This window comes from Pongo abelii, chromosome 10 (assembly GCF_028885655.2).
Source record: "Pongo abelii isolate AG06213 chromosome 10, NHGRI_mPonAbe1-v2.0_pri, whole genome shotgun sequence".
NCBI lineage: Eukaryota > Metazoa > Chordata > Mammalia > Primates > Hominidae > Pongo > Pongo abelii.
Window position 1 is genome coordinate 69,569,585 of NC_071995.2, and position 12,476 is coordinate 69,582,060.

At 36.7% G+C, this 12,476-nt stretch overlaps 1 protein-coding gene across 1 annotated transcript in view; it reads left to right on the top strand.

The window, feature by feature from the left end:
• LGR5 (leucine rich repeat containing G protein-coupled receptor 5) overlaps positions 1–12,476 on the top strand; it is a 145,989-nt gene that overhangs the window by 82,490 nt on the left and 51,023 nt on the right. Inside the window, exon 3 of the mRNA XM_002823516.4 lies at positions 2,430–2,501. Coding sequence (XP_002823562.3) covers positions 2,430–2,501 — 72 coding nt within the window. The remainder of the gene's footprint in view (positions 1–2,429; positions 2,502–12,476) is intronic.

The window sequence follows — 12,476 nt, forward strand, 5'->3', positions numbered from 1 at the left end:
GACACTATTCAAGGCCCTATACGGATACCAAGAGAATACCCAGGTTTGAGGAGTTCCCAGTCTTTCATGTGTCATAAGACAAGTACACACTATAACACAAGGTAGACTATAAAATCCATAGTAAGACACAAAGTGCTACCAAAGGAGTTCAAAGTAGAGAGACTGACCATCAGAAACTGAGCTGTCCAAATGTTTTCCAAACTGATGGGTAATCTCTCCACTTTGAAGTCCTTTGGTAGCACTGAGGTTGCTTTGAAAAACAGGGAGTGAAAGGAGAGCATTTTAGGTGGAACAAAGGGCTAGAGTGGGGAATGTGGAGGGCATGTCTAAAAAAAGCAAACCTCATAGTCTGGTTCAGTTCTAGCACCCACTAGGGATCAGGGAATTCTCAGAAAAGAGTCTGAGGACTTTTCATTTCTATTTACCTGGCATGAAAACTGACAGAGAGTTTTTGAATAGGGCAGTAATATGGTCAGAGTTGTCTTTATAAAAACCATCAGTGAATATGGAATGGGTGGGAGTAGGTCGAGACTGAATATGGGGAGACAAGATGGAAGGTCAGAGTTAGTGTCTAAAGAGGGTTTTCTGATGAGACAGTTTTATAGGAAATAAAGAAATAAAACACCTTTGCCCTGATCAAATATTATGCTGAATTACATGTTAATAACACATATTTATTAAGTGCCAACACCATGCTTAGGCTAGCAGCTCTCAAACCTTTCTGACCATGTATAGGAAGAAACAAATTTCCTCCCTTCAATCCATTTTCACAAATATATTTGGAAACAAAGGTTTTTATAAAACAATACTTCAGCTAATTCACTCTGCTGTTTGTCTACTCTATTTTTTTTCTTAATTTTAGACCAGGCCACTAAATTATTTGTCACTTGAAAAAACACTTCTTTAGGTACCATGAGATAGGAAGGAGGAATACAATATAGTAGCTATCCAAGTCTTTTAAAAGATTACATCTGTTAAGAGAAGGAAAAACAGACACAAACACAAATGACTACAAGACAAGGTAGGGAAATCGTGGAGTTTTGGATCTGGAAGGGACCCAAGAAGCCATTTATCTTAACATTTCTTGTAATCAGTGGGAAAGCAAAGCTCAGCAATATTAACTAATTCAACAGCACAAAGTAAGTTAGTGCTGCAGACGCAAGATAAGCAGAGCCTCTTGGAGAGGTCCTAGGACCTTCTTATGTTGTTAATTTTTTTAAGCATAATTTTTTAAAGTGTGTTGTATTTTAATTTTATTTCATTTGCATTGAGTAAATAATGCTTTAAATACACATACCACAAATACTACTCAGAAGTTCTATTCATAAGATAAGCGTAGCATTTCTTTAAATATTCATTTATAGTATATTGTCAGTGGTGTGAAGTGGCAATGAGACACACATTTAAAGTTATATAAGAAATGGCTTATTTCAGTCCAGTCAGTGGACCTCTGTGACTGAATTATCACTCCTTTAAAGATAGTATCAAAGGTATAAATTTGAGGCTGTTAGGTCCTTCAGAAATAAGCACTAGTCAATTGGACCAACAAAATCCTTATCCCCAAATCCCCATCTCCATCAAAAAAAGCAGGGGGCTGGGTACTATGGCACACCCCTGTAGTTCCAGCTACTCAGGAGGGTGACGCAGGAGGATTGCTTGAGCCTAGGAGTTCAAGGCCAGCCTTGGCAATAAACCATCTCTAAAAAAGAAAAAAAAGAAAGGGAAAAAAGGGCAAAGGTATATGGAGTCCCACTTCTACTCACCAGTCTAAGATATGATCAGCTCCTCAAAATACTGTGCTCTTTGGAGTCACATTGTTGTTTTTGCATTTTTCATTTTGTCCTTTAGTATATGAGGTTATGGCTTTGATGTGGCTGCCAAAAAAATACTGAATCACATGTTTCAGGTACCACATCTTGTTGGTCTTTTGCACAATTTTTCACCTTGGCTATCTCCTACTTAGAAAAATATTATAAAGTAAACTTCTAAAATTTTACCAGTTAATAATGTCAGTATTTTCCATTAAATAACCCATGTTAATGTCCTTCATACTAATCTTTCTTTGTTTTCAATTTTTTAAGCATTGCTCTATTAAATCATGTTAAATTAAGGTACTCTATCCTTTTCTGGTAGAGTTTAGAAAAAATTGATTGTGATAGTCTACATTCTTATTTGACAAATTTAGTAAGAAAGTTGGGTATTTTGAGGTATAGTTGCAACAGAAATATTCTAATGTTTTCAGGCACTTCTGCCAACATTTTAATTAGAAATTTATAGATTTTTTTGCAAAATATAACAAAACAAAGTTCTTTACAGTTGCTTTTGATATTTGTGGTTTAAACGTAGTTGTATTGCATTTTTTTAAAAACTAAATGACTTCCACATGAATAGGTATGCTCACTCTCTCTCCTCTCCATTGAAACCCACAGACGTCTTGCGGGAAACGCTCTGACATACATTCCCAAGGGAGCATTCACTGGCCTTTACAGTCTTAAAGTTCTGTAAGTAAACTGAGTGTTGTTGGATATATTTCTGATTCTAGTGTCAAATGGCTGCTAATTAACTTGTAAAAGTTGAGTGTCTCTAATACACTATTTAAATCCATGGGATAATTCATCTAAATTCAAGTTTACTTCATTGGTACCATAGAGCCATATCATACTTGGCTGAATTTGTATGTGAAAAAAAATTCATCTCTCCTTTTCTAATTTTAATATCTAAAATTTTTGCTTTTAAATAACTACCTTATCAACTCAGACTTTTAAAAGAGTATTTCCCTTTCCCTTTGTGTTATGAAATTGGGGTGTGTGTCTTCAAAAGCATTTTGATGACAGGGTGAATAAATCACTGTGATGCTGACGTAATGAGACCACAGCTTCAAACCGGTTTCAAAGGGGAGTGAATAAGCATCAGCTAAAAAAACCAAGTTTGTGTTCCACCTGTGAATAGATAGGGCAAAGCCTCGTGTATAGCAGATACACTGAGCAGTTGTTTATTTGTTAATTCATTGAAAATTGTAAATATGAGGTTTCTCATTATTTAATGTCCAATTTCTCAATTTGTTTATCAGAAAAATCATTATTATTGAATACTTCATTCTTCTGGTACCCATTGTTTAATTTTCTTTTAGTTTGTTCTGTGTAGAAAAAAGAGGCACTTACATAGATAAAACAGATAATGCAAGGAAAAGTTTATCTCAGAAAAAAAATCCTGATTTTCTTTCTTTGACATAAAAGTTATTAACTTTGATATATTTCTGCTTATTGAAAATTACATTTCAGTGGCCTAAAAGACACGTAGTTAAAAAAACAGTATAATTCAATTTAATATGTTGTTAAAAGTGAAATTCAACAGCAGAACCGTTATTTGATCGCCTTAGGAGATTGGGTTTGGTTTCCCTTCCTCTCTGAATTTTTTTCTTTTCTTTTTTTTTGCTAATAAGAAGAAATGTTTTTAAGTTGTCATGTTGCCAAACCCTAATAGTAATTCCTTATGTGGTAAAATTCTGAGTTGTAGCACCAGCTCCAATGCATATAGTTTCACAAACCCCCCAAAAAAAAATTTTGGAACCATTCAAAATGTATCGTGAGAGTCAAGTTTAGGTAAGACAACTAAAGTGATTTTTTTTTCCCATGTTGAGCTATGTACCACTAAGTATTTGGGATACTTGTTAAATAAATTTTACTAGAATCAAGTATTTTAATTCACTTAACAAAGTGTATATTGGGTGTATATTGGATATATAAGCTAGTGTGTGTGTATCTCCAGACATCAAATTATACTTTAATTATAAATGTGTAAAATGAATACATTTAAATTAATATAGATATATATGAATTATATATAAGCTAGTTATTATAATTACATATAATTATAATTTTAAATCCTTGAATTCTTAAATATGAGTTATACAAGTCTTATACTAATTTTTCTATCATATTTTTATATTTTATATTAATAGTTATACCATTATATATTTCTAATTGTATTCACTAGTGCATTACTAGAGAATGTTTGTTTCCCACGATGCACTAAAGATCTATGAAATTAGAGATGTCGTCTGTCTTGGTCACTGGTATATCCCCAGCTCCTAGAACACTTCCTTACTTATAGTAGACATTCAATAAATATTTGTTGAATTAATGATTCAGGCTGATGATCTAGAGAGAATAAGGGAGTTCTAGACTTTTCAACTTTTTCTTCATTTTTGTATGATATTGACCCAGTGCTATATGTTTATTAATGGAATATCTATTGTGTATTAAACAAAAAAGTTGTGCCTTCATATCTGATATGTACTTTTACCTACAAACAGGCTTTTTATCCAGAATGCTCCTGCACACACTTTGCTGCTTCTTAAGGTGCATTTTACCTGAACACTGCAGAGTGGAGTGGATTAATATGATTCAAAAATGAAAAGCATAGATTATTTCTCAAGCTAACTATTAAAATGTACCCTTTCCATCAGAAAAAAAAAATGGTATTTAGACCCTCTCTTTTATCCACTCCTACTAACCAATGTTTCCTGTCTCCTGTACAGTCAAGGGTTCAGCAAAGCCTAGTGCGTGTGATAGTCAAATTAGCATTAAACAAATTATTACTAGAAATATAAAGATCAATAAATATTGTTCATGCCCTTGAAGAGTTTATAATCTAGTGACAGACTGTGGGACCAAGATAGCGGGACGAAGACAGAAAAACAGAGATGACTTCTGATTTTTGTGGAAAGTGTATCTAGATATCTGTGCAGGGCACTGTGAAACTACAGAGGTTGGGGACTTGATGTCGTTCCATCTGGTGGCTCAGATTTGGCTTCCTAGGAGAGAGGCTTTCCCAGGGATGACCCAGGAGCTGAATCTTGAAGCACAACTAGGAATTAGCCACCCAAATAAGATGGCCAACTGAGGGGACAATACATACAGCAACACAGAGTCAGAAAAGACCGGGGATGAACAGGTAGCTCCAAGCAGGTTAGTACTTGAGCATTCAGGAGAAGCTACAGGGCATTTGGAGAAGAGCTTGTAAAGACAGAAGGAGTCCCGGTTGCAGGGATCCCATATGTTAAGTCATATGGGTGGACATTATTATGTCCGAGGCATGATGAGGAGTCAAGGAAAAGATGTATGTAAGTGAGGTAAGGCCGTGTTCAGACTTTGCACTATAGCTGGGTCCCTGTCAATGTGAGGAGAGTTCAAGAGGAACAAGATCCTGCCAGAAATTGTGTTCACTCTTATCTTTACTTTGCTGACCTAAAGACTAATATTCAATGAATGGACTCAAATTGTCAAATATTTTTAAAGTATTTTGGTTTTTGTCTTAGGTTGTTTGTGCTATGATAACAGAATACCACAAACTGGGTAATTTATAAAGAAGAGAAGTTTATTTCTCACAGTTCTGGAGGCTGGGAAGTCCAAGATCAAGGTGCTGACATCTGGTGAGGGCTGCTTTCTGCTTCCAAGATGGCATCTTGAGGGCCAAATCCTCCGGAGGGTAGGAATGCTGTGTCTTCCTATGGCAGAAGGTGGAAAGGCAAAAAAGGAATAAACTTCCAACAAGGCTTTTTATGATGGAATTAATCTATTTCATATGATTGTACTCCAAACATTTTTAAGGCAATAATACAAAATAATTATAAAGCAAACTTTTGAGGAAATTCATTGAGATCACCATTTCTTATTTTTCTGCTAATTTAATTAAAACATCTCCCAAAGCCTCTACCCAACACCTCCCAAAGGTCCCCACCTCCCAACACTATTGCATTGGGGATTAAGTTTCAACATGAATTTTTGGAGGGGACAAAAACATTCAAACCATAACAGCATTAGAACAATTTTTCTCAGCAATGTTGGTTCTGCCTGTTACAGAGTGTTTTGGAAATTTGTGGGAGCATCTTTGGTTGTCCAGATGACTGGCGTGTAGCAAGCTGTCCTGCAATGTGCTGCACAGCCCAGCATAAAGAATTCTCCCTTAGTCTGGCTTCTTACTGTCCCTCCATACCAACTATAAATCAGTACTTTAATGTGTAATTGTATTGAAACGTTTTATAAGAAGTTCTGCATATGCTTAATAATTTGCATAGGAAAAATTAAATGGAATAAACAGTTTCTCTCAAGATAATTAAATAAGTAACTTAGTTTATACATCCTGTCTATTCCTGATATTTTAAGATTTCTAGCCACACATTTAGTTTAAAATCGTGTTAGTAGCTGGGCACGGTGGCTCACGCCTGTATAATCCTAGCACTTTGGGAGGCAGAGGTGACTGAATTACTTGAGCTCAGGAGTTCAAGACCAGCCTGGGGAGCATGGCAAAACCCCATCTCTACAAAAAATACAAAAATTAGCCTGGCATGGTGGCGAATGCCTGTGGTCCCAGCTACTCAGGAGGCTGAGGTGGGAGGATTTCATGAGCCCAGGAGGTTGGGGCTACAGTAAGCCAAGATTGCACCACTATACTGTAGCCTGGGCAAGAGAGCAAGATCTGTCTCAAAAAATATATAAATAAAATAAAATAGTGTTAGTGCAGTAGAAGAATTACCTCAAAAGCCACAAAATAAATTAAAAATATATAGCCATGGAAATGTGCAACCTTTTTAAAATAACTATCATTAAATTACCAGAGTAACAAGAAACACAGGATCTCATTGAATTTCATCAACAAAGTTTGCTTTATAAATATTTTGTATTATTGCCTTTTAAAGTTTTTAGAGCACAATCATATGAAATTTATGTTGTGATAATTATATAGTGATTTATTTATCTGAGGGTGGCCAGCTTGTTGCTTTTTTAATCTTACTCTTTTACTGCCTAGCAAAGTCTACCACCCAACTTCTGAGAAGGCAGTTTTGTGACTATTTCTTTGTCCAATTCAGCCTCAATTCTCTGTTGCCTATGGAGGGATCTCCAGGGCCTTTTAAAGTACTGGGGAATTAATGCTTGCTTCAGAATGTTATGGAAATTTGAGACAGGATAAATATTCTCTGTGATATTTCCACACTATCTTGCCCTAACACATAGAGAATTATTTTGACACTATTCATCTGTAAGGAACACTCATTTGGGAGAATATTCATGCTCAATTGTGAGTGTCACACTTCCTGATTTTCTCCACTATGAATTTGTAATTTGATTGGCATGTTATATTTATTTTAATAAAGGTTATTTCCTTCTTTCCCTTATAATATGTAACAAGTATGATCTGTTATTACATATCTGTATTAGTCCATTTTCACACTGCTGTGAAGAACTACCTGAGACTGGGTAATTTATAAAGAAAAGAGCTTTAATTGGCTCACAGTTCTACATGGCTGGAGAGGCCTCAGGAAACTTACAATCATGGCAGAAGCAGCAAGGCATGTCCTACATGGCATCAGGAGAGAGAGAGCGAGGGGGGATCTGCCACACACTCTTAAACCATCAGATCTCGTGAGAACTCACTCACTATCATGAGAACAGCATGGCAGAAACTGCCCCCATGATTCAATCACCTCCCACCAGGTCCCTCCCCCGACCTGTGAGGATTACAATTTGACATGAAATTTGGGTGGGGACACAAAGCCAAACCATATCAGTGTCTCAACTAGTTTTTATTCTAGTATCCGTCTAGACCTCTACTCTCATGTTCCCATTCTCATGCAGAATGGCTTTTGATCACATTATTTTTCTCACACCCAACCTTATTCTTTAAAAGTAGAGGCAAATGGCTGGGTGTGGTGGCTCACGCCTCTAATCCCAGCACTTTGGAAGGCTGAGATGGACAGATCACCTGAGGTCAGGAGTTTAAGACCATCCTGGCCAACATGCTGAAACCTCATCTCTACTAAAAATACAAAAATTAGCTAGGTGTCATGGTGCACCCCTGTAATCCCAGCTACTTGGGAGGCTGAGGCACAAGAATCTCTTGAACCCCAGAGGCAGAGGCTGCAGTGAGCCAAGATAGTGCTACCGCACTCCAGCCTGGGCAATGGAGTGAGATTCTGTCTCAAAAAAAAAAAAAGTAGAAGCAAGCATCTGATTCATTCATAAAAATGTTCCCTGAGGTAGTTGCATATGAGCATCATGTATATAATGACATTTACATCATCTTACTATAAATTACTTTTCTTATATTTCTTCTTTATAATACATTTAGGGCACAACAATAAAGTATATTGATTTTTTCTTTGAAATAATGTGTGTAAATAGGCTATAATTCTATGAATTTTACTTAAGTATAATAGAAGTGGCATTACAAAATATTTATTATTAAAGGGAACATTGAATCCAATATAGTTGAGAACCACAGTGCTAGAGGTAAAATGCTGAACAAGATAGACCTGTCCCCTACTCTCATGAAAACTCTTAACTGTTTTATAAAGTCCAAAAGTGGTTGGAGAAAAGAAATAACTGATGGTATTGTGATATGGTGAGAAAGATAATGTGAGAGTAATATTTGTCTGGGGCCCTGACCTGAATAAGGATGGTAAAGAGGGCATATGGACAAAGAAGAGAAAAATAATCTTGATCCAGTCTATTAAGTTGGAGAATGAAGACAGCAGCAGCCATCCTTGGCTAGGTCTGTTTTACATTTACTGTGAATGCTAAAACATCAATAATATTTAAAGTTATTTTTCCTGTAAATATTGGCCCTAATAAAAAAAAATAAGTAATTGGTTCTGTATGGCAAAATACCCAGTCCATGGAATTCTGAACCAGGCTGTCCTCAACAAAGGTTCGTTTTCTAGTGTAAGCCATTCCGTCAAAGAATGGCTCATCCTTCTGCCACCCAACACCAAAGCTAAAGCCACATGGAGGTGGTGGGTAAAACTAACCATTGAAAAGTCACAATTAGCCAGAATTCCCCCGTTCTCATGTAGACCCAGAATAGAGCCTTGATGGTTACTTGATATCTACACAGAGGACAAATAGGCCAAGGGAATACCTAAGAATTGAGCTATCAGTTGTAACCAAGTTCCCACTCAGCAGGTTATTTGATCTCCCTCTCCTTCACTGTACCTGTTCTTACTTAGTCCTGTTGGCAAAAAAAAAAAAAAAAAAAGTGAGGGAGGGACCAAAAAATTGTATAGAGTAGCATGGGGATGCTGTATGAAATAGTGATTATTTTAAAGCTCCTGGGGCAAAGAAATTAAGAAAATATAGAAGTCATCTTTTGTCTCTAGAGAAAGTGTTCCATTTTCTTTTCCTAATCATATGTGAATGATAAAAATGAAGTTTTAAGTGCCTACACCTATATTCAGTATCTTTATATTGCATGCATTCAGTAAGGAGTATTTTCAAAAGAAATCAGCAGCCATGTGTAAATGTTTTGTTTCAATTGCACCCCCTAGCACTATAAACCTTGTAATTGTTTTCCCTCCCATTGGAATATCTTAAACAAAAACAGAATGTTCTAATTAACCCACTGGAGACTTATAACGATATAATAAAGATAACTTGCTCTTGTTTTGTCATTTGAAAGTAGTGAAACAAAAGTTCCTTATTTAGGGAGTGATCAGGGCTTAAATTGTTTTTTTTGTTTTTTAAGTTATATTCTTGGTGTTTTACTGGTAGACGTAGTTGAAAATTTAAATAATTAGGAGGTAGCGGGGGGTAGCCTTAAAAGTTATCATCGGTCAGCCGTGGTGGCTCACGCCTGTAATCCCAGCACTTTGGAAGGCCGAGGTGGGTAGATCATTTGAGGTCAGGAGTTCAAGACAAGCCTGGCCAACATGGTGAAACCCCGTCGCTGCTAAAAATATAAAAATTAGCCGGCCGTAGTGGCGCACGTCTCTAATCCCAGCTACTCAGGAGACTGAGGCAGGAGAATCGCTTGAACCCGGGAGGCGGAGGTTGCAGTGAGCCGAGATCACACCACTGCACTCCTGTGTGGGCAACAAAGTGAGACCCTGTCCCCCTCCAAAAAAAAGTTATCGTCACTAAAGTTCATTTAAGTTCCATTATCTGAAGAAAGACATATAAAGCAGCAGAGAAAGTTCGCAACTATTCAATGACGAAAAGCTATCTGAAACTCTCTTATCTTCCACCTCAATTTTTCAGATATTTTAGGGAAATCATATTTTAAGAGTTTCACCGTTTGGTTAGTAAGGCCAAGGACAATGCAATACACACCTTATACCAGTAATATATTATTTACTAATAAAAAGTTTAGACATCAATTAATTCTATTATCTTTATCTTATTTAAATGTAACACAAAAATAAAGTAATACTTAGAAAACATTTTTGTGAACTTAAAATTGGATGATGGTTGAAACTGCTTGGGAAAATGTAAAATAACAAAAATGTAAAAGAACAATAAAATAACACAGAAATCCAAACTTTTAATATTCAGATAAATTATGTAAAACATAGAATTCAAGTTTCAATTCTCCTAATTCCCTAACTGGTAAGTGAAGTGTGGGGATCTTCCTAAAACTCACCTGTATTCCTAAGGAACCAATACATTTGAGACTCTTGATTTATGAAATTTTAATTGAATCCAAGTTTAACATAATGAAATTAGTTGAGTAGAACTATTGTAATACAAATGACGTAATTACGTTCCTTAGAAAACAATCTCAGGTATGGTGTCAAAGCCATAATTTTTATGATATCCAAACATTTTTCAAGTCTTATTTGTATATGAGCACGTATTTATATACATAAAAGTACTATAAATACTTTCATATTTTAATCCTCCAACACCTTTTCAACCAGATGATATTATTCCCATTATACAGATAAAAGACCAAGGGTCAGGAGGTTAAATGAGTTTCCTCGCAAAGACTAAAAGCTTAGGTCTTGTCTCCAAACCCAATGCAGCTCTTTCTCAAGTTCAAATGAAGATTTTTTTTTTTTTGAGACAGGGTCTCATTTTGTCCAGAGTAGGTAGGACTATAGGTACATGCAACCACTCTCACTTCCCCAAGTGAAAATATCCTATTAGAAATATTTAGATAGCTAGGTGTAGTAATTCACACCTGTAGACCAGGCTACTCTAAAGGCTGAGACGGGAGGATCCCTTGAGCTCAGGAGTTCGAGTCCAGTCCTGGGCAACAAAGCAAGATTCTCCTACCCTTTATTTCTAAATAAATAAATACATAGGCTGGGCATGGTGGCTCACACCTGGGATTACAGAATCCCAGAACTCTGGGAGGTCGAGGTGGGAAGATCACTTGAGGTCAGGAGTTTGAGACCAGCCTGGCCAACATGGTGAAACCCCATCTCTACTAAAAATACAAAAATTAGCCGGGCACGGTGATGCATGCCTGTAGTTCCAGCTACCCGGGAGGCTGAGGCAAAAGAATCGCTTGAACCCAGGAGGCGGATGTTGCAGTGAGCTGAGATTGCGCCACTGCACTCCAGCCTGGCGACAGAGTGAGACCCCGTCTCAAAAAAATAAATAATTAATTAAATAACTAAATATGTAAATATTTAGCACAGCATGGGGTAGTTCTCAGTGTGTGGTGCCCTGCTCAGCAGTATTGGCATCACCTGAGAGCTTGTTACAAGTGTGAATTTCCTGGCCCTTCCTCAGACCTACTAAACCAGAAACTTTGGGATGGGGCCCAACATTCTGTTTTAACAAACCTTCCAATGGCTTCTGATGAACCCTAAAGTTTGACAACCAATGGCATAGAGTTTTCTTTTTCTCTGGCTCATTAAATTGTCAAATCCAGTACAAAAATTATTAGTTTCGAGAAAGGGCCTTTTAATGTACATTAAAAGGGCCAATTTTTACTGAATGCTTATCATGTAGCAAGCATTGTTCTATGAACCTTCACTCATGGAATCGTCACAATGAGCCCTGCAAGGTAGGTGTTATTACTGATCACTGAGGCATGGAGAGATTCGGTGATTTTCCAATCTCTAGTGGCAGAGAAGAGGTGGTCAGATTTGAGAATCCATATTCTTAACCATACCATTCACATGCACTCTGAGAATTTACACAGTCAGCACGTATGCCTCAAGAGAATGCTGCCTGGTGCACTGGAAAACACACCAAGCTTTGGAGTTAGACACACCTGGGTGGAATTCCAGCTAGTCAGGGAAAGAAACTTCCTTTGCAGAGATGAAAGAACCAGCAGATTGTTTCTGAAATACAAATACAAGTTTGCAACTTAATAAGTAGAAATATTTCTTTAAAATTTCTGTTTTCCTAGAATAGTCTTCTGCCTCAGGCTTACATGGACTACAAAATACTGGGAGAAAAAAGAATGTGCTGCAGAATTCTTGTGTTATAAACATTTGTGAATAAGGTAGCAAAATATAAGGAATCTCATGGGAATTTGTTTCCATGCTATTTCCTCATTAGCAATGATATATTTTTATTTCATAGCTTCCAGGCGTTTCCATTCTGTAGTCCCCATATTCTGAAAAACTGTTCAAGATTTTCAAGTGCAAGTGCAAGAACACAAATACTTCACAAAAAGAATTTAGCTTATATCAAAATACAGCCATGCAGAGAAGGGAGACAATTTTAGCCTCCTACCATTATCCT